The sequence below is a fragment of the Apteryx mantelli genome, chromosome Z (genome assembly GCF_036417845.1).
Source record: "Apteryx mantelli isolate bAptMan1 chromosome Z, bAptMan1.hap1, whole genome shotgun sequence".
NCBI classification, from domain to species: domain Eukaryota; kingdom Metazoa; phylum Chordata; class Aves; order Apterygiformes; family Apterygidae; genus Apteryx; species Apteryx mantelli.
In genome coordinates, this window is record NC_090020.1 from 40,465,083 (window position 1) to 40,488,424 (window position 23,342).

A 23,342-nucleotide genomic window follows, 5' to 3' on the forward strand; every position below is an offset into this window, starting at 1 on the left:
CTGGGTATGTTAAGCCCCTGCACTGTCAGTCCAGCCAAACAGCTATCAGATCCCTTACAACCATGGCAGATGGGATTGATGAACCTCGCAGTCAAAATGTTGTGCAGCCGGTCCTTCATCAGTTATGAAAAGGGAGTCAGATTGGAGGATGAAACACTCAATACATGGACATTGGTGTGCAGCACTTCCAACATCTCTGTTTCACCAGCTCAAATCTAGCTTGGATTTGTGGTGATCGGAAGTCACTGGATTTGAATTAACTGATGTGGTGCCACAGAAGCTATCTAACAAACAAACAACAAAATTGACACTACCTTGCTCTGCTGGCCTCCTGCACTTTGAACGTGAGTTTGGTCCTTCCCTAGATCTCATGAACGCATATAGAGGCGGAAGTAAGAAGGCACCAAACTCCCTAGCCCTCAGCCCAGCTAAAGAAGTTCAGTAAATAATTTAAAAGAAAAATATTAGCAGACCTGAGCCTCACCCCTTCTAAATCACGCACCAGAATGGTTGCAAGAAGGTGGACCCCAGGACTGCTATTGTAGATTGGGCCATCAGCCAAAGGACTTCTCCACCCGCTGTCCCCTTTAGACATTTGTGTCTCATTAGCTCATGACAGATTACTTGGGTTTGGTGATATAATCTCATACAGCATGACTCAATACAATTTCTTGTTATAAAGAATTTTCCTTGCACGTATAGCAGCTTGCCTCGAATGATTGACTATCCATGCTACTTGCAAACCAGCAGGCAGTCTGCTGGCCAATTACCCGAGTATTTTCTCAAGTACAGTAGTTTTGCACAATTATTCTACCGTGGTGGTTCTGGTGCTTATGTAAAAGGTCATATAACATGAAAAACAACAGAAACTGACATATTTTTCTCATACTCAACTGGTATTTTTTCAAGTGGAACAAGGGGTGACTTAGTGAACTAATCACTGCTCTTTGACACATAGGATGGCAGTGAAATAATGTTACAAAAGGCACTGAAGGTCCCTTGCAGTGGAGCATGGTTAGTGCTTTTAGCTTTGGTTTTAGAATGATTTAAAAGAAGGAGCTCAAATATCAAATCAACTAGAGTTTTGAAATTCTGTCTTAGTCCACTAGATGGTGATCTCTGTAAATCTGGATTCAGGTAAATAAAGACGACTCAGGCCCTTAAACATAAAAAAAGAATACACTCTAGAGTATGCAGAAGAGAAAAACTTGGTTACAGAATGACACAATTTGTGTCATAAAACTATACAAACAAATTCCAAAATATATGTGAGAAATTGCTGGAGCACATGGCTTGTGCTGTGCCCTCACCATTACATCAATACACATATGGCAACAACCCACCAGTCACCAAGAAAGCTGAGCTTGATCACAACCCTCTTCTCACCACAAACCTGGTTGCACCATCCAAGCTGCAAACTCCTTTCGGAAACTCAATGAAAACTACAGCAAGGTGCTCTGTTCATTTAAGGTTGCCTTCACTGTGTGTGTATTTAAGTGTATTTGGTTTTTTTCCATACCATGCACAAAATTCTCCTTGTAATCTTAATATAAAACAAAGGCTTAAGATATAGTAATAGAAATGTTTTATTAATCAAATATATTTACATTTCTTTGTCTTTTTTTTAAATGTGTGCCTGTTATTTTCATTTAAACACAATGTAATCTTTACAGTTTATATCACAAGAATACAGCTACATGCATGACTTAATTGGTCCTTTGCAGTAAAAAAGATGCAATTTTATGAAGTTTAAAAAATGCAAGCAAGCTGTTTACCTTTCTAATTACAGTGTCATTATTATTTTTATTATAACAGAGAACCCCTCCAGCATATTCTACATCTACTGTGTGGGGTTTTTTGCCCTTTTTTGGATTGGCTTGATCATGTCTAAACTTCCAAAAACTAGACAAAATATAGAAAAAAAGACTTCATGCTGCCCCAGAATATTTTATTTTCTGGAAACTCATCCACAGAAAGGACTTGGATGGAACAGAAGAGAGCACTAATGGTAAATTTAAAATAAATCATAGCAACTGATGACTTTCAAATGCAATAAGGACTTACTTTTGGACTTTCACCTATTTATTCTTTTGAAACCACATCATTTTGTCATCTATAAGACAGCATCACACAACCTAATGGCACCATACAAATAATAAACAGTAATTAAAAGGAGAGATGATGTTACCAAAAGAAAATAACAGATACACACGTCATTGCCTGTAAGTTTCTAGTATGTAATGTGCTGTAATTATTATTCTCAACTCAGCTTTCTTTCAAGGGAAGACAATCAACTTGTATCAAAAAAAAAATCATCACTTGGGGTACGTAACTGCAGATTTATAATGGACCTAATGTCTTTCCAAAAGGAATATCCCTATGGACGTATAAACTTTCATTCCACACACTGAATAAAATTAGAACTAGGCACAGGTTTCAAATACGACTTCCAACTTGCTCAGGGTTGGACAAAAACAAAGCAAAACAAAACAAAACCCTCTTGTATTTATTTACCAAACTACAAAACAGAGATCCCAAGTGCTTCAGAAATTCCGAAATGGCAGGCACATAATCACTATATTTAAAGATAATTGTACTACACTTACTGCTTTAGTTTACTGTGTGCAAGCACATATTGTATTCGTAAAAGACCTAAATGTATAACTGGTCTGTCGATTCGTGAACAGAAACTCACTCAGCATTCAGAAAGAGCAGAGAGAAACTAGATTCTGTTTAGTCCAAACCTAGGCTGTATTTTAGCTTGTCCATGTTAATTTTATGCTTGCTATATTGTAACAGAACGCCAAATGTTGTACTTGAGAAAAACCCACTATGAAATCGTGGTCTTTCCTTGAATTGCTTTTGTATGCTGCCAAATCTGTTATGAAAGTGCCATATAGAAAATACAATAAATGAAACTGTGCTTAGGCATCTGGCACAACATAGTGATTTACACAAGAAAGAATTATTTGGAAGAAAAAAGTAAGATCTGCAGAAATCCCACTCTGGTGCATTTTAAAAAAATCCAGTAAAATCTTGAAATAATTGATCTTTATTTTAAGCCCATTCAGGGGAATACTTAGACACATGTTTAATTAAAAGCATATGAATAAGCCTATCTCTCTTCACCAGGGAGCTTGGTGTATCTGTAAGCACATACTTATGTGCTATTTGCATCACAGGCTTCAAATATAAATCCCTCTGCATGAGGCGGAGTGCTTTGAACTCCCACTAAGCACCTCCCTGGTCAGGAGAGTGCACTTAGACAGTGCAGCAGCACGAGTCACTGATCTAGCAGATAGCTCCCATTTGCTTTTTGCATCTCATTCCCAGCTCCTGTATTTGTAAATTCCTCCATTTTTTGTGGCAACATCTTATTTGGTTACAGAAATGGCATAAAGCTGCTGTTCAAATGTCAACTAAAACCTGGTGCCCCTCCCCACCAAGAGCTTATTTTGCATTAAGTCTCTAAAATAAGGGAAGGTGTGAATTACCAAGAGAGAGGGTCTGAGAGGTTTAGGATCAGTTTTTGGTTTCTCTGCTTAATTAGCCTTGCTAGGAACAGAACGATGTTCAAATAGTCACCTTTAAATTACAATTCTTCCTACCCAGCTTCCTAAAAGGAAAAAAAAAAACACATTTGTATAATAGCTAAGAACCTCTCATAGCTTGGAGGATAAAATGGGGCAAGTGACTACAGAATTGTTCACTCTCCATATCTCTGCATTGAGAAACATCTGAAAAACTCACAAGGCAAAAGGCTCTTCAGGAGATAATCTGCTACTTGCTAGAATAATGATAAAAATCACTTTTTTTTCCACAGTGTTTTACATTTTTAATGGCCAAACACAAAAACAGTAACTCCTGAAGTTATTCCCTGCAAAGCTTTGGAAACTCTAGACTCTACAATGTAGTTTATGCAATATAATAAAACAAATGTATCTGAGGTAAGGATATCCTAGATTTTTAATTCATTTTGACTTTATTTGTATTTTACTGTATGCTCTTCTTCTGCTTGATCTCTTTGCAAAATCATAAATGATCTGAACCTGTGAGTAAATCTGTAGCTGATCTTGTCTAGCCCTTTACAGAATTGGACACTTAAATCTCTATACATGTAAAATCCTCCCCACAAATGTTTTTAAAATATTTGCTATAATCAACAGAGCCCTTATAAGCCACCCAACACTTCAACTTTGGTGCAAAAGCAAATGAATCTGTTTTATTTCCCAAAATCTCATCGAATTTATTTTGCCATTTTACTTCATGACACAACATGACCTCAAAATTGTTTAGTTTTTTTGCTTTTTGTATTTTACATTTTTATCAAGTTACAGTTCTAGCATATGTTGAGACAATCAACACATAAACACTGCTGGTCTCTAAAAGTGAAAAATATTCTTTGATTAGACAAAATTATGAAATCTGAAGTATACCAAGGATAAAACCTTGAAAAAAGCCATTGTAATTGAAATTGGAAGTTGTTAAACTGAACCAATGTAATGATATCTGAGCTTTTTATCTTGATGCTGGGAATATTTTTGTTCCCTTCCCTTCACGACTGCACCAGGGACACCTCCGTAGTGAATGCTATGAAGCCTCCAAACCATTATGTGGCACCTGGGTTCAGATTTAGTTTTGGTTTTGAAGCTCATTTCAAGAATGTTGAAAATAGAGAAGCATCTTCAATTGGATCCAAGCCAACAGATTAAAAATATCAATGGACTATAGCTTGGACTTCTAATTTGTTTTTCTGGAAACCAGCAAGCTATTAAATCAAATACCCTAATAAATAAACATTATCTTTTTGTTTTGCTCCTTACAATAGGATTTGCAAGTAGACTGGAATTTTGTTTAAAACATTTCTTACCATCTTTGTCTTTTAAACCCATAATATTGAATTCAAGAGTTCTGTTAGTTTAACACTGTTTTCCCTACTGGCTTCTTTACATAATGTATATTTGCAGATAAACATTTCCTGTTCGTTTTTTTTGTGAGGCTTTTTTTTTGGCCAGAATATCTGTGCCAATTGCAATGCTGTCAAATGAAACTACTTGCATGAAAAAGTGCACACAGTGTGAGGCATGAGACTATGGAAATGAAATGCCCTTTGGTCTGAGGAGGCTGACACTGACCCAGATAGAGTTTTCACTACTTCTCATCCCACATAATTTCTATTACAGCCACGTCGAGACCAACTTAGCCCAGCCCAGCCAAATCTAAGGATTACATCTGGGTCCTTTGAGTCAAGCTACAAAAAAAGGTGCAACAATAAACAAGTCCATGTGCATTCTCAGTCATAACTATGGGCAGAAGAACCCTTGAGATTCCTCACTTTGGTATTAAATAACAATTATAAAGGCTTTTAGAAATAAAGCAATACATGGCAGGACTTGAAATGTTAACAGTCCTAAGTAACTTGTCCATTGAAATAAGACTCATCCCTAGTCATAAATAAATAATCTCTTTCCTGGTCTCACTTTCATGCCAGGATCAATATCTCTTAACATCTTACTTATTTTATTACTGCTTTTGGTTTTCTGGGACTGATTGAAAGTTGCTCAGAGGAAATCTTTGGTTTTGCTTAAGTGTCCATGACATTTAATCATGACTTTCCTTGCAGTTTAATTCCAACCAGTCAATCAGTTAATCCACTTCAATTGATTCTGTGCTCTCTGTTATTGGCTTGCACTCATTGGGCATCCTCTGGTGTCGACTCAGCTGGGTGGCTTGTGTGAAGCTCCTCTCACACCTCTCGCACCTGGTGAAGGCAAGAGAGAAAATTGAGACCAGGGAGCTGCTCTGGGGGGGAGCGATGGGCTTCATCTCATCCTGCCTAATCAGAACAGACACTCAAAAGTGGCTTCACATTTTACTGGCTCAAGAGGTTTAATTGGTGACTACTTCCAAGGCCTTGATGCCCATGATGGGACAGGGCCTGTCTGATTCAGAATAGAGGAATCTGTCAATAGGCAGGGGGAAGGTGATTTCTCCAGAGAGGCCTGTCCTGCTGGAGCTCTGATCACTGTCAGTTCAAATAGATAAAGAACAAAAAGAGATTTTTAGGAGTGAGCCATCAAAGAAGCAGCTTGTCTGCAGTTTTCTGCTCTGTAACCCCTAGGAGAAATTGATGACAAATAGAATTTCACCTTCTGCTAATTTAAAATCCACAATTGCCTATCGGAGGAAGAGAAATCACAAAGAAATAATCATTTAGTGTTAGAACAAGAGAAAACTCTTTGTTTATCTGATCTGACTATGTAGTGGGATTCATTTTAAACAGGCACGCAGAGTTAGTGATTACTTAATTATCTGAAAACATCCACAGCATTTGACAAATCTGTGGGCTAGGCAAGAAAGAATTCATAACAGTCACCAGTGTTTGCTTCACTGTTCTTTCTGTCTTCTCTCTCCCTGCGCTGTCCTCTCCTTAGAGAGCTATAATCTGCCATGAAAATAATGTGCAAATGAATAAACAAAGGTATTGCATTTCTAAGGGGATAGGATGGGGATGTTGCTAGCTTGGAGTGAAACCTCTATCCCTGCTCTAAAAGGGAATCTATCGCATCTAATCTCCCAAATACTAGCCTCTTAATTTGCATTCTGAACACCAGAGAGAGGCGTTTGATGAGTTGCAAGTATGGATACAGCAGATTCTCCTTGTAAAGGCACTCATTCCAACAGCCACCTTTGATTTAATGGTGCTGTGAGATGTTTTATCTTCAAAGAAGATTATCATAAAAGCATTGCTATGATGAATTCTTCACCTTCAAAGGAGAAGTGAGGAAAACAATGGCCTCAGCTAATTCATATTTGTCTTTCTCTCATCACTGATATGAATGATAGGAAGTGAACTGTCACTGAGCTAGCTGTTTACACAAAAAAAGAGAGAGCGCATGTGCAAAGATAGATATTTACACATATGCATAACCGTGGATCATTCTTCACATTAGTAATTTTTAGTAAGTAATTTCTGCTTCAGGAACATTGAGCACAGACATTACAGAGTCATTCATCCAAGCTACTGTACCAATCTAAAATGTCAACACTTTTAAGTTGTGTTTCTTTGATTGTCCTTCAGGTAATATTTTTAGCAGTCTGTTCCACTGCTAAAAACTGCATTGTGATCTTGACAAATGTAAAATGTCAGCTTTAATGTATCAGACCTATCAGCGCAATGAAAATAACTCAGAAGTATTGATTACTTAATGATTTTCAGTGTATTCATTAACGTCTGTGTGCAGATCATCCACTCTCCAGAGCTCCTGAAGTGTTGATGACACATTAGTGTACTGCTGATTGTTTATTAGAAAACTGATTAGTTACTGGATTAGTGTGTCAAAATATACTACCTTTCATTGCCTGACAAACTTGCAAATTATTATATTATTTATATATATATATATGTATATATATCACAGAAGAACTAGAATCAATTTTAAAGCTGGGGGGGGTTAACTTAGTCTGTACGAGATATTGCCATCTACTTGAACTTGGTAGTTTTGTTATTTTGATGTCTACAAAGACAAGTGCTTTGCTTGCCAAGGAATAGGAGGCTTGGCTCCTTGGATAACCAAGCTGTAAGAGATACAGTTGTGAGAAGAATAACCACCTGCAAATCAGGTGTGGCAACACCTGACTTCTAAGTGTCTGGCCCGAGAAGTGGCATATACCCAGTCAGGAGACTCAGGGGCCATATGGGAATCAGAGAAAGCCTATAAGGTTATCAAAACACTTACAGGTGCTTGGTATAAGCTGGCCATGGAGCTGGGCAGATCTCCTTACCCTTTCTGGAGCTTGCCTGGGACTCAGCACCACTCAGCACCTTGCACTGCTCTCGAAAGAATGGAGCAAGGCTCACCGTACTCCTTTTAAATGACATTTCCCACCTTTCAGCCACTAGCTGCTTCTCCCTGGAGAGTGCTCTGCCTTCTGAGCTATGGTCTACTCTGGGACACTTTCATAGAGATGCACAAAAGAAGGCTGTATCATGCCGCTAGAGAGAGAGCAAAGAATTAATTTGTTGCTAAGTGCATCTGCCCTCTGGACAGGAGGGACGTGGGTGCGAAGCCCGGCTGCTAGTTCAGCTGTGCTGTCTGTGCTATACAGCCTTTGGGCAACAGTCAGAATAAAGCCTTTGACAAGGCACCTAAATGCCCCTAGGTAACCTCAGATAGTATCCAAGGTGCCTAGTGTTTTCTAGGCACTTTGATGAAGTGTGGGTGGCATTTTCTGGATTATAGTATTGGATATATAGTATTGTAGTACTTGGATTACAGAAAGGCACCTGTGTTAGGCCCCTGATTCCTCTTTTCAGTTTGGCCCAAAGAAGCCATTGCCAGATATGAACTGCTGGGAAAGGTGAGAATAACAGCGTCAAAGCAGTCAGCGTAACATCTCATGGTAAAAGTGAATGCAAGGAAAAAGAGGAATATTTTTTTCTTCTGAATTATGCTGCAGACTTTCTCTGTAACAACCACCCTTCCCAGCCCATTATAGCAGAATAACTGCTGCGGTTACCCACATCCGTGAGCCTGCGTGTGTTTATATATTAAACGCATGTAGCTTATAACATGTTGGAAGGTTTAATAATAGCCAAAAAAATGAAGAAGGAAAAATTGTCCATCTCTCCTGTGATCATTCACAAAGTAAACACTCAGGACTCAACCAAAGCATGGCTATTGGACTTGGGACAAATTTTTGGATAAGCCTCAACTGTAGATGCAAGTATCAGCAATATTGCTTCCTAACAGCTGAGATACTACTTAATTTCCACTTATGCCATCTGATGGTATTTGAAAGTAATTTGAACAGCCCTTGGACACAATAGAGATTCAATTTAAGCAATTTAAGACTCCTCACTAAGTTAGATGCCATCACTGAAATCTGTATCATTCTTATCTTTTTTATATCAAGTGTCCCTTCATTTTAATTGTAAGGAGCAAGGTTGTACTACAGCATTCAGCTCCATCATACACAAGACCTACTTCTACAACTACATTTCTCTCTCTACATGATTTGCTTGGTTGGAGGGGAGGTAAACAAAGGGCAAATTTTGTATTTCTGAATTTCACTAACAACATTGACAGCAATGTTTTTGCTGGGTTTTCTGAAGTATAGTTTGGTCAGATAGCCCTCATAGTCATTGTTCTGCTTGTTTGCTTCATGGTGCCTTCAAAATACTGACATTAAGGATTATAATCAGGACCGGTTTAATTACCAAGTTTATGTCAACTTCAGTGAATGGCTTCAACTGAAGAAAACACTGAGGGCCCATTTTAGGAAAAAAGTATTTTTGTTTCATATTTTCAAAATAAAAATTAAGATTTCATTCAAAATTACATTTAACATTAAATTTTAACCTAATCTGAAAGGGTTAAAAAAAAACAGAACAAAGCTGAGATGCCACTGCAGGTACAATACAACTATATTCAACCTGAAATGAATGCTCCTTGGCTTTGCATTTCAGTAAGAAAAATGAAAAAACACCTGGCTTATCCCAATCTGAAAGAATCTTTTCTCCTATTTTTTGGGGGGTTGGCTACTGAAAATTAGATGTTTGTATAGCCCTGATTCTGCAAGCAGTGATATTAGTTCCTTTAACTAACCTCTAATTTTGCTGAAATGGGAAAGATTGCAGGAGAAGAATTTAAGAAAATGGGAATGGCCAGCAGTTTTCCATTTTCTTCTACCTTTTAACTCGCTCAAGAGCTTTGTTCCCAGACTAGCAGCCCTAGTGGAGGCTGCAGTAAGATAAGAATACACAAAACCATTACAACGGTGAGGCTGACTTGATAGCTTGTGATGACATGAAAAGAAATCCCTTCCAACTGGACCTGCAGTCCAGGCAATGTAGCTAAAGCTTTGACTACAGATAACCTCACTTAGCATTGTTATCTATAAGGAAAAGCAAATAGAAAAGTCTTCCATCGTACATCCAAAATTACCTAAGACCTATAAAGAAAGGCCTTCTCACATAAGAAGCCTTTTAACCAATCACAAATTTCCTCTTAAATAACAATTAATTTGAAATCTTTTAGACTCCTTTCACCACGTGTTCACCAATTTTAAAACCACCTTCTGAAAATAATATGCACACAAATATACACTTAGTGTTTGATGTTGCCTGCTTAATCCATATACATCACAATTTGTCCAGATACCACATACAAGCATAACTGGCTTACTGCATTAGAAATTAATGAGGTATTAATGAGAAATTCGGAGTTTATGCAAGTTAACTGTCCAGCTGATTGCACATTTTCATCTGTGAAATTGAACTTAGTAATATCTTTAACACGATGCCTGTATTTTTAATATAACTTAGGTAGAATTTAAACAGTTCTACACTTTCTGAACACTTTTACAGGGTCTCTCTTGTTAGCAGTAAAAATATTATTCAACAGAAGTATGTACATTGCCAGAAATACGGACCTTCTTGAGGTACAGAACATTCATCTCAACAGACTTTTCGGTTTTGCACTTTTTAAGTAAGCATACACTCAAAACCCCTTTGCAAACATACATTTCAAATCTAAATTGCACCATCAAGCCACAAAAATATTATTAGTCCCACTTATGGTTCTTTTTTCCTGGAAATTACTGCCGTATTTTTCTTAGCTTACACAGTATCAGGTCTTGGACCTCTCCTTTTCAAAGGAGGATCTAAATGGTGATGAGACATCAAGATGAGCTGCAGCTATCTTTATTTTGCTCCAGCAAAGTGGGTGAATTGATTTCTGGATAAGTTGTCTGCCCCTCCTCCCTCAAATGCAAGTAGCCCTGCACAGAAGGCAGCTCTGCCTTCTTGAACAGCCAGCAGGATCAGGGCATATGGGTCTCCTTATCTGACTAGCAGGGCCAGGAAGAACTGCAGCTCCAGTTTTAGCTCCGTGTGAAATTACCAGTTGGCCTCCTCCAAAGACCTCACTAGTCTTCCAGAGAGCAACTGGAACTGTTGTTTCTTGTATTTAAGGAAGGAACTAAATAAAACTATAGGAGAATGATAAATTCTGCCATACATGATAAAGAAGCAGTACAAAGCATGCATATCTTTTTGTTGCTCTGCACTACACCTTGAAGAAAGGGAAGGTACACACTCTGGAATACATAAATACCTTTGTACAAGCAGTGAAAAACAAACAAATCCCTGAGCACTGGTTAATTTCACAAATGAAATTGTGCTCTGGTCAAGACCATTTTGGAGAAGGGGAAAAAATCACCAAACCAAAGGGGAAAAATAATGACTCTAAATGGGGCAAAATAGCAGATCTATTGGAAACATGACAAAAACAGGATGTTAAGGAAAAAAATTAAGTGGAGTCAACAAGATTACACATAAGTAACACCTTAACATTAAAAGAAATCTATTTTCCATTTTGACCTGGAAACCTCTTCCATTAATTACTAAAATCTATTTACACAGCAACTAGATAAAATCAATCTGATTGAGCACACTATTTTTGGCTTCACTTTCTATGGGCTCTCAGCATGCACCAGACCAGCTCTGGTGGAGTCGTTGTTGAGACGCTCCGTGTTTCCATGCTTTGCCACCCACAACGCTACCCTGGCTGTGACTTCTGGTATGCAAACTCTCCTGCACAGGATACGCAGCATTTGGTGGCTGGCTCCGTCCTCCTGCCCCCAGCAGACAGACGTATGGAGGCCACATGTCCTTTCAGCCATATATGGAGGCAAAGCATTTCTAGTGGTATCTCTGCTGCGCTTGTGCCGAGGGAGGGGTCCTGACAGCCCCCGGGACTCAGCTCTCTTACATTAACCAGACATAGAGCACAAGGAGGCAAAAGGAGACTAGGAAGACAAATGAAGAAAAGTAGACTGAGGACACACCATCCTCTGGTGAACGGGGAAAGATGCACACCTTCTGCAACCCTTATTCCCTTTCCTCCTAGGAACATCAGGTGGTTTCCAAAAGAGCTAGATTTTGTTACATTATTTTTCTTCCAGAGTGGGATGGGTTCCAGGTACAATATACACGTGACTTTGTGTCTGTCAGTTAGCAAAGACACAGGCACGAATGTGGAAAAAATGCGTTCTGCCTCTGGGCACACCTTCTGTTAGGCAGGCACAGCTTAAAGTAAAATCTACCTGGTTCAGCTGTGCTATGGCTGGAGGTGACAAGAGAGGAGAGAAGGTTTCTGAGACTCAAGTGTGTGCTTGGCTTTATTTTCAATAAACAGAAACTGCAAAAGTCAGCAGAGTCTGTTTAATTAAAAAACATCTTGACCAGGAGACATATTTCTTTTTTTAATCATTTGGACAGCTAAACATTTGCAATTTATTATTATGAGCTTACCAGCCTTACGCCACAAGACAGAGTTGTGTTTTTTAGGCAGTGGTTCTGAGACTAGAAAAAGATGCTTGTTCTCCCCCTATATTTAACCAGGTCCAAATTAGCTGTTACGTGAAGCTTCATCTACCTCAGCATATTGACATCAAAGATTCATATTAATCTTCTTACAGTGCAGCCTGTCCCAGCCTCGAGTGTATTTTCAGCTACGGTTCCCTGACGGTAGCTTAGCTGTCATTTAATTAAAACAATCAAGTTCTCATCAGAGGACAGGAAATTGCTCTGGGCATGTGAGGTATGTGAAAACAAGCCCCATTTAATTCTGATTTTAGTCACACCACTAATGGATTTGCCTGGTGCTCTGACCTTGCCTTTCACAGGAACCTCTCCTATGTGCTCCTAGGGACCACTGAACAGTGAACAGCAGCTACACGTTTCCCTCTCGGCTCACGGCTGGCAAGCGCTGCCGGCTTCAAGTACTTACTTGAAGGGTTTTTCCCCGGTGTGCGTCCGGATGTGATTGTTGAGTGTCGTAGCACCGGCAAAGGCACGACCGCAGTAGCCGCACTTGAAGGGCCTGTCGCTGGAGTGCGTCACCACGTGGTTCCTCAGCTCCGACGGCTGCGAGAAGGACTGGGAGCAGTGGCCGCACTGATAGGGCCTGCAATGGGACACAGAAACACCGCGCTGTCAGGGGCTTCCACCATGGCAAGCGGGAAACCACGTGGGTAGGAACATCTAATCTTCCCAGTAACTTCCAGAGAGAACTGTGGGTGCAGCTCCCTGGGGCTTTTCTGGGAGACCCACGGCAACACTGCAGGACCTTCTAAGCAAACGTGAAGTCCTTATGCTGGAATTGCCTAAGAGTCTATGGGCCGCAAAGCAGGGCATTTGGGGAAAAAAAAGAAAAAAAAAAGATTCAGCAAGCTAACAAACCTGCACTACACATCGTATTCCTTGCTTATTTCTCCAAAATTCAACATGGCACGTCTTACTCGCAAAAAAAAAAGCAAGCCTCACTCATTTGAGTTAACAGCCTCAAGGAATCCTCCATCTGTTGGTGCCAGCCACAGTCTTGCCTACAAACGCATGTCTAATTGTCCTAAGTATATTCCACAGGGATTCGGTGACTGCTTGCAATAACATTTTTCACATCGCTTAGGACAGGGCTGGCTCTCTCTCTCTCTCTTTTTTTTTTTTTAAGACCATCTTTTGCAATGAGAGACATTGGGAAAAAATAACCACCATGTTTACTATTATTTTTTCTATTTTCTTACTGCTAGTGAAAATATTCGCACTGAATTAACAGGTTTCTCCATCCCAGGTTGAAAATGCCTTTTTCGTGATCCTGAAATGAAACCCATACTTTTGTTTTTCTATCTTCACGCTTAGTTAAAAACAAACAAACAAAAATTGTGATGCTACAAATTCAGAATCATAACAAACATACATACTGTAAACACAGAAAGAAAAGGATGCAAGACAGCAAGATGAGACAAGACTATGGCCAAAATGCAAATACCATTACTAACCAAAAAGTGGTAAAGTATGAAGAAACCATGAATATACATTTCTGTCTTGTAAGACAGATTTAATACCAACATACTGCAGGGTTTTTTCCTTTTCACATTTGACTTACGTTAGTGGCAGAATCCTATGTGTTCATGAGACCTTTTGTTAAGAAAAATAAGAATTTTTCTGGAAGGATATTAATAGTTTTTTTCACACTGCTCACCAGTTCAGAAGTACAGCTCTCGATGTCTGCATTTCTAGAAGCAATGGCCAATACCAACTTAATTGCTCTCTCTTTAAAAGAGAACGTTTAAATGGCTAGAAACCCAAACTAAAGAGAGGGAGACAATGGTGACTGAGCATGTACAACAATTCAATTAAGTGCAAAATAAAGCAAACTATCTCATTTGTCAAGTGAGCTGCTTAATTGTGGCTACTTGCATCACTGCTCACAAATACTATTATTTTACAGTGCTTCAGAGCACTGAACCCTGATTGTAGAATTTTTTAGCTTGATTAATAGCTCAGTATTGGTCAATAACTCAATAGCTTACGGTTTTAATTACTTACATTTCAAAATCTAACTGCTCTCCAACAAGTTTGAAAGACATATACAAAAGTTGTGGAAAGGTTCCTTAACCTGGATGATGTGGCCTTTTAAAAATTACATAAACACATGCAAAATAATATTTTATGTAAACAACGACAACTACTGAATATCTGTTTCTATTACTGGAAGATGAGAAGTAACATGTTTTTCAGCCTTCTTTCTTCGAGTGCATGCTTAGTTTACACAGGAAATATTTATCAAACTTGACATGAAAACAAAAATGATTTGTGAATGCAGACTTGAAAAATTGTTTGGTTATTTTCAAATTAAACACTTTCAAGCAAAAAGAACATATTAAGATATTCTATATCCAAGAAACATTGATTTTTTAATACTGAAAGGGACCATTAACACCTATTAGCCTCTGGTTATCTATTTTTAACAGCTACCGCAATAAACGATACAACACTAAATAAAACCAATTAATCTTTTATTTTTTTTAACAGTCAACGTGATTAATTTCACGCTGTGGAAATTCACACCATTATTTGTATGTAAATAGTCAAAATTCCAAACCAGTAATAACTGAGCATTCAGATGCCAAATGAAACATTTCTACCCCCTACACTGGCTCAAAATGGACTTGTCTACAAAGCACATTAATATATGCACCCAAAATATATTTCACTGGCTGATGCACAAGACAAAGAGCTTTATAAAATAAATAAATAAATAATCACCTGTTATTAGCTTGCTTCAAATGTATTTTTTCCATTCATGAAAATCTTGGCAGAAGAGCTATTAAGAACGGTTACCCCCACCCCCTTTTTAGGGATGCATTTCTACAGTTTATACACAGGTGATTCTGATTAATTCCAAAATGGGCAGAGTAAGTAATTTTTTCCAAGCTAGATAAATGACACAAATTAAGCAAAGCTCATTTTAAAGGGAAAACCAATATATGCATTCAGGCACTGTAACAGTTTATAAACATTGCATCTAATTTGCACTGTGGGCTGCTACAAATACTCAGGACTGCGTGAACGTTTGGACACGACAATATTTTTCCACGGGCAAAAAAAGGCATTCAGTAAGTTGAAAAGTTAACATTTTGTTTTCTGGTAACCATTTTACTGCGCTCAGAAATTTCTCTTGTTGTAAAATAAAATCATTATGTTGCTTTTGAAAAAAAAAGGGAAAAAAAGAAAGAAAAGAAAAAAGAAAAAAAAAAGGAAAAGAAAAGAAAAGAAAAAAGAAAAGAAAAGAAAAGAAAAGAAAAGAAAAGAAAAGAAAAGAAAAGAAAAGAAAAGAAAAGAAAAGAAAAGAAAAGAAAAGAAAAGAAAAAAGAAAAAGCGGTGCGGAAGGCCTGGACGTGAGCAATGCTCGGTTCAGCGAGTACAGCGACACCAGCAGAGCAGGGCTCTCCGTTGTGTAAGAGTTTTCTCTCTGGTGCCATCGCTTTGCTCGGTGCTGGGACACCGAATTCAGGGGACGACTCGACCCTCCGTGTCCCGAGAGCTGCCAACAGAAGGCGCAGGAGAAGAGCAACAAAAGCAGTGCTCTTCACAGACTGTATTTGCGAAGAGGTGCCGCTAGGCTGAACGCAGCCCCAGCCCAAGAAAGCACGCTGCCACTGGAATAACTGAGAATACATCGTTGCACCTTGAGCTCCATGGTATCTGCGTGAATGTAAGCCCAGGTGCAGGTCGGGGCTCCAAAAAATACGTGTTCAGCCAAAATTAATGTTGATTGCTTCACAGGTGAAAGCCTACATACCTACGTTATTCCTTTGCACAAGTACATGCAGGTTTGCAAGCATAAATGCACTCATTTTAATGAAACAAGTGCACCAGGGCTTGAAAGTATGCGCCGACTATCTGAAGAAATGTGTCTTTCTATAAAAATCTGTTCTCTGCATCCACATGCACCAGCAATAGTATAGCTTTGAATCTCTACTTCTGAGCATTTTCCATGAAGGATCTTGTAGGGCCTTCCAGTTGTTAATTCAGCCTGATCAAACTTATTTTTTAAAGGAAGTTACATTTAAGAACAGCTGAAGTGATATGCATGCAGTGATAAGCTGACAGCCATTAAAAGCAGTTCTAATGCTTGTCATTAAACACCTAGCTACATGTTTTCCTGGTTCTCTGTCTTCCTGTCCGAGCTTAAAGGAAGGACAGCTACTTACCTAGAAGCAAATTCTAACGTTAGAAAAATTACCATGTTGTCATTGAGCTTATGCACCATCAATCAATTATGAAGCTTTCCTAACTTCTGCAGACAGACCTACAGCATTAGCTCATCAGCGTGCAGTGTCCTTCAGCTTTTTCTGGAGACCCCAGCCTTACAGTGTCTGTCTGTATGAGCGCTGCTATAGGAACACAGGCTATTCAAAGTGAAATTCAGAAAGAAGTACATGTAACAATAGTTTTCAGGTTCTGTGATTATTTAGAGTTTCACTTTTTGCAAGTTCCTGAAGTTGCATTCCCAAAGTCTCAGAAACTAATCAAGAACATTTTTGGCTCCCCAATTTAGACAATCTCTTGAATGACTTTGCTGTTTGGTGATGTTTTTCCCAATTATATAGTTTTTCCACATTTGTAGCCGATTTCTTCTGGGTGAAATTGCATCATGTAGATCACCAGTGAAAAGCCTGTGTTCCCCTACGGGGCTTAACTGAGTATCGCTGATACCCGTGCTTTCTGCAGCAGATAGGTAACATGTTAGGAGATAACAGATAAACCCATTCCTTCACAGCTGGAAAAACTGCTGACAGACAACTGTGCATTCAGATTGATTCTTCTTAGGTTTTCACTTAGCAAAACAGACATAGCCCTTTACCTATTTATCTTGTACTATTCCTCTGCTGGAACAACACACTTTCCAACCCCAATGTCCTAAGTAAATCCAGCCAATGTAAAACATTGCCTACTCCACAAACTGAGAAGAATGCTTGAAGTGGGCTGAATCATTACTGTTCTGAAAAATCTGGGTATTATATTCCATTGAATTTTCAAATTCTGTGTTTTACGGTGAGCTGGTTTTGTAGCGAGGCCTCTTCAGAAATGCCATTTGCTATCTTCAGGGGTCAGGTGGCATCCCAGGGCAATCTTTAGGAGATGAGTTGCTCATACCTGTAACTCTATCATTGAAACACTGCCAAATCAGTGAGACAAAATGTCACATTGTTCTTTTTTTTTTCCCCTTCCTTAGAAAAAGCTAGAAAAGCACTAGCTGAAAGAAGAAAAGATTGACATGCAGCTGAAAGTGCTTTTCCCACTGTTGAGGGCTAAGGAGAAGAAGACAAACAATCTGGCTGACGTCAAAGCATCAGGCTGGGACGTGGCCAAGAACAGAGCAGGCCACTGCACCCCGGGCAGGGTTTCACAGCCTGATGGGGGCAGCTGCCATACCACAGCCGCTGGAAGAGATGACAGCAGGGCATGTCGGAAAGCTGCCACCATCAGCTTTCAGGGCCAGGCCTTAACGATTCCCTGCACAACAGGCTAATCGGTGGTTTAGGAGACAGCTGAAGTCAGGAGGGGCTAGGTCCTAGTTTTCCTAACAGAAAGGTTACAGCATTTTGTGGGGTGGGACGGGGTCCTGTGCACAAGTCATCTTATACGGTGAAGGAGAAAGGCAGTGATACAACCTGCAGGGAAAGCACTTGTGGTACATGCCAGCAGCCTTTCCTAGTAGCCCACAGTGACCGCCTCAGAAAGGCGCTCTCGCTGGCCTAGGCCCTGTTCAGGGAGCACACGGGTGAGGAAGTCTCCACAGATGTCTTAGCCAAGAAGAAAGACCAATAAGTCGCTCTACCAAATTGAGAGCCTGAACTTGCTAACCACAAGCGTGTACCAAGGGCTTTCTGCGCGTGCTTTGGTCTCCTTCTAGCAAGCCGAGCTAAGAGGCCAGAGAGCGAGGTGACATTCAAGGACGTTGCTAGCTTGCGCACCGAAGCCCCTAGCATCAGTGCGACGACTCCGGAGCCAGCTCCGTGGCCCTCCTGCCGTGGACTTCCACCAATGCAACTCGCCAGCGAGAGTGGCCCTGAGCACCGCACGCGCCGAGCCTCTGCGTGGATGGGAGGGCCGAGCCCCGGGCAGCCTGGGGGCTTCCTTCCAAATGCTTGTGGAGGAGCTAATAAGCCCAGAAAGCTGGCTCATGGATGCACTGCAGAGCCTTCGAAGCCAGAGGGCAGGCGCGCGAGCCTGCGCACCCTGCCGTATCACTCGCTACAGGTGCCGGGAGTCTGCAAACCTTTGTGAAGAGATTATGCAAGAACAACCACTAAATTCAGCAGGACGTTTACTTTAATTGAGCAATAGTCCACGGCCACTCTTTAAACAGAAATAGACAACTCTTGTTCACAACATTTATTTTTTGTTTGTCTGTCATGGGAGATGTTTAAATTAATTAATGGGCTTGCAGACAGCATCAAGGTCAGAGACACAGAACCTATAAAGAAAGAGATAAACACAAAATGGGCCAAGCCACAATCTTAGAGAAAACGATATGTTAAATTGACAACTTCAACCTTAAAGCTCCTGTTTTTAAAAAAGCCTGCACATTTAATGTTGAAGTGTAATAGCAAAACATGAGTACAATGTCATCTTTCAAATAAACAAGGAACACGCGGGCCAGATAACATCCACAATCCACCACCCATGGACACACGTACAGAGGGTCTTCCCTCGACTTATCAGCTTAAATACATGACAATCAACAAGAATGAATATCAACGACAATAAATATCACACAGACGTACGCATTGTATATGAAAATGTGCCACAGGCAGCCCCTGGGAACTGCAAGCATCTGCCTTCCCTTAACACCAATACATACCGAACAGGACGATCAAAGCGACAAAGAAGAAAGATGTCATTAAAAAAAAAAAGGGGGGTCATTATTAGAAAAACAGTTGCTGTTGGAAAAAAACAAAACAAAACCAAAAATTATTTTAAAAATATTGTTCTAAAAATGATTCACTGATCAAAGGCTTTTGCTTACCCCTTTCTGGAGCCCCCCAAAGAGGATTGTTGGGAATTTCTGCAGCAAAAAAAAATTAAATAAATAAATAAAAAACAGAAAAGAAAACGGATTTCTGACTCCTGCTTCAAGGAATAGTTGCTCAAATTGCTTCTGCCTGGGCAAGGCCTAAAAAAACCTCCCAAAGGCTCAGAAAGTCCCAGGGTTCAAATCTAGGCAGATTTGAATCTTCACCGCCCCCCCCAGCCCCATCTACCATTAGCTTCCAAGAGAAACCCTACAAAATTTAACAGGCCAAAAAAAACCTCAGTGGAAAGGGGGAAGTCAATTGCAACTAAACTAGTAAATTAGTTAATTAAAGATAATTTTAACATAAATTAGAATCTTCATCTCATAAAACAATAAATGCAGCAGATGATCTTGAAAATTCTCCCTATTTTGGGTTTGTCATTTTTAGTACTACTTTTTTAAAACCATCTGCCCTTTAAATGAGACATTTTCTTTCTCACTGCCTATCTGAAAGAAGCATATTTTGGGCTTTTTTATGCCTGTCCACCCTTGTGCTCTCATGCAGATGTTTTCTGAATCAGAGTGGCTTTAAAGTAATTTTTCCCCACTCCTCCCCAACACCCCAAGTAGTCTGCTTTTCTCAAAATTCAATCCTTGAAGTGGACTCTTGAATAGATGCAAAGATACTTTCCCTGTACCTCATGCTGTAGGTAATCAGCATTGTTGAAAAACAAATGCAAAGCCAGGAGAGACGATAGCCTAGAGCCCCTTCCTAGGGCAGGCAGCTCCTGCTGCTGCCGTCACACCAAAGATGCCATGGCTGGGGCGCTCACAAATTGCTGACAATAAACGGGGAGCTGTTCATCGGCTGGAGCGGGGCTGCAGGCATGGGTGAGAAAATCCAGCCCAGAGAGTTGCGCCCAGGACTTGAGGCTCTCACAAATTATACCCTATTTGCTTGACTCTGGGAAATTTTTGTACGACACTAAGAATTTTTCACGCGGAGAAATAAGGCATATTTAAGAAAACAAAGACAACTCTTTTTCAGCCACTGTTATCACTAAATAGCAGATCTACTGGTATCTGCTAAAGGACAAAAGGTTGGCCATGACCCAAGTTGAACCTATCATGACTTCTAACTGGGTATATGAGAACCCAGATCCTAGGACAGTTACAATCTACAGTAACCATTACTCTGATAGTTTCAAATGTTGAATGAATTGCATCGAGCTTAATGGGATTCATGTGACTGAAGTCCCATGCAGTGCTCTAAAGAGGAGCTATCGGGAAACTTTTTTATGAGTTTTGTTCATGGCACATCTCACAGGAGCAAAGAAGGCATTACAAAACTGGCCTCCACATGGAGTCTATACAATTTATTTATTGAAAAGCCATTTTCATATAGAGGGAGTGTAGGTATCACAAAACAGAGCACACCAGCATCTAATATTTATGCAACAGATTGATCCTGAATGTACCTTGTATCAGCTCAGCTGGGTTTTAGGCACTCTGTGTAACACAAGAGGAAAAGGTGCTTAAGAATGGGATTCACAAAACCCTGCAAGCCAAAGAGGCAGTCAGATAAATTAGCCGGTATCAATATTGAGATAGTGGTGTTAACTATTATGCTTTAAGTCTTCCTGAATGCTCTTCTGGGATTCAGCACCTACAACTCAGTCTTTACTTACCAGTTAACCACCCCTGCACCTCAACCCTCCCCTAATCTGCCAAGTCCTTTCTCTAACCATCCTCTCCTCTCTTCACCCCTGGGAGAGGCAAGTAACCAACTCTCTCCTCTGACATAGGCAACTCGAACCTATACTATATTGTAGGTTATTCTGAGGTTAAGCTGCTCTAAACTCTCCGGGTGAAGCTGTTCTGCATTGCATGGACAAATTAAATATTCATTGAAGAGAGAGAGAAAAAAAATAAGACATCATGAACCAGTAACCTACTAACAAGGGCATTCACCTCTGAGGGGAAAGACCTAAATTCCAGTCCGTGCTTCAGGCAATATTTAATACAAAGTACTTAGAAGACAATAAAATAGAAAAGCAAAGCTCTCACCTCTAAGATGACAGCCTCAGTTGTAGGCTAGACAGCCTCACTCCCTCTCTCTGGCAAAATGAATATTTAACTACCCCTTAGAGCATGGAACAGCCCCACGAGGAGAAACACCTCTTGTACTAATAGTCAGCTGCAGCTTGGTTCTATTAAAAGGGAGACACAGATTCAAGTGAAGGAAAGGATGAAATCTAGGTCTCGCACCTGATCAGATGAATCAGTGAAAAAATATGTGGCGGAGCTTCTTGAAATACCTCTTCTTCACCTTCCGGTGCAGTATTTCAGGCTCTAAGTGCTCAGGAGGCTTCAATAAGGGAAAGGAAAGAGCCCACGCAACTTGGGAGAGCAGGCCTTTTAGGACCTATGTTCTACGCTTAAATTGGCAATTGTGTCCTACAGGTTTCCTTAGCATGGCCTTACTTTGCTAAGGCCAGAGTAAAAATCAGAAGACACTGAAAGAATGTGAAAGGCTTTTGTTGCATTCAAAATATTATCAACTCTTTAAATTCCATGTAGATTTGCGTGGAATTTAGCTTGCCCAAGGATCCTTGAAATTTCATGCTGGAAAATGGGATTTATGCTCCAATATCTCCACACCCACAGAATCACACAGGCATATGTGTACACACAGACAATCACATACACCCAGACAGATGGACACTCGTGCATACACATACACAGAGTCACTGTTGACTATTTTCTGTAGCATTTTGGTTACATGCAATTCACATTCATATGCTGCTTTTACAATGACTTTCTGGGGATTCAGCTGTTTTGCTGAAACCTTCATCATAGCTGAAGAAGAGACAAAACATGGGCAGCCTTTTTTATTGAATTAATTTGATTTTTGTCTTTGTCCTTCCAGCTATCAAAATTGTCAAATAAACCAGCTTTGATTCATAAATAATGGTTCCATTATATTTACTGTGCCACCGGTCAGAGTACCTGAAATTTTAATTCACTTGTTCAGCTAAATTTCATCCTCAGTTCATGGCCATAAAATTCTGTATTGACAAACTTTCAAACCAACTTTGACTCTGAGGTATCTAGTCAACATTTTTCTTCTGTGTGGATATTAGTTTATTGAATAAGTGGCATCTGTTTTCCTCCACATCACTAGTAGAGTAGGTATTTCCTTTTGACAGCTTTGCACGATTTATGGGTTTGCACGCTCTGAAGAAAAATAGAACTAAGCAAAAAATTCCAATTCATTACCTCTTAGTACTTAATTAAGTTCATACACATTGCACACTATAGGTGAACCCTGAAATGACTATGACAGCCACTGAGCAGCAAGTTAGATTATCTTTGGAAGACAGAGAGACTTTTAATTATCTTGACCTCATTTTTCCATCTATGATATTCATAAATTTTCCTTCTATTTTGTTCCCTCCAATAGATGTACCAAACCATTCTGAAAACAAGATTATATACTTAGCTATTTCCTTTTATCTGTACATTTAGGCACCAAATGTTTTTACAAACAGTGAAGTCAAGCAATGGCTTTTATCGGCTTACTTCACACAGCTGCAGATGAATTATATCGTACAGACTCCTCCTAATAATGGTTTGGTTTCGGAAATGATAACAGCCTGATAAAAGGAGAAAGCAGTGGATCTGGCTATCAGTAGATACAGAAATAAAGAGAGCCTGGGTTTTACCTGTCAGGGTTCTGCGTACACACATGCATCTGTAAGAGGATCCGCTGGGTGAAAGTCTTAAAGCATTGCCCACATTTCCAAAGATGCCAGTCACTGAACTCAGAATTTAGTTGGCTCGTTGAAGTTGGGCTTGCAAGAACTCGTTGGTTTTTGACACTGATCTGGTTAAATCCTGACTCGATGGACCCAGACTTATCCAGGAGAGAAAAATTTCTGCTACACGGAGTCTGTGGAAATACTATGGATC

At 39.8% G+C, this 23,342-nt stretch overlaps 1 protein-coding gene across 10 annotated transcripts in view; it reads right to left on the reverse strand.

Annotated features, from left to right (window-relative positions):
* Positions 1 to 23,342, reverse strand: part of PRDM6 (PR/SET domain 6) — a 146,649-nt gene that overhangs the window by 64,451 nt on the left and 58,856 nt on the right. For 4 of the 10 annotated variants that reach the window (XM_067315369.1, XM_067315375.1, XM_067315374.1 and 1 more), the window contains 3 exons: positions 23,096 to 23,342; positions 19,383 to 19,421; positions 12,795 to 12,971 (listed from right to left, as the gene is read on the reverse strand). The exon at positions 23,096 to 23,342 is cut by the window's right edge and continues 96 nt beyond it. In XM_067315369.1, coding sequence (XP_067171470.1) covers positions 12,795 to 12,971; positions 19,383 to 19,421; positions 23,096 to 23,342 — 463 coding nt within the window. Of the gene's footprint in view, positions 1 to 3,621; positions 5,762 to 12,794; positions 12,972 to 18,713; positions 18,831 to 19,140; positions 19,422 to 23,095 lie in introns of those variants that run through there. The other 6 variants (XM_067315370.1, XM_067315372.1, XM_067315376.1 and 3 more) reach the window with 6 other exon arrangements.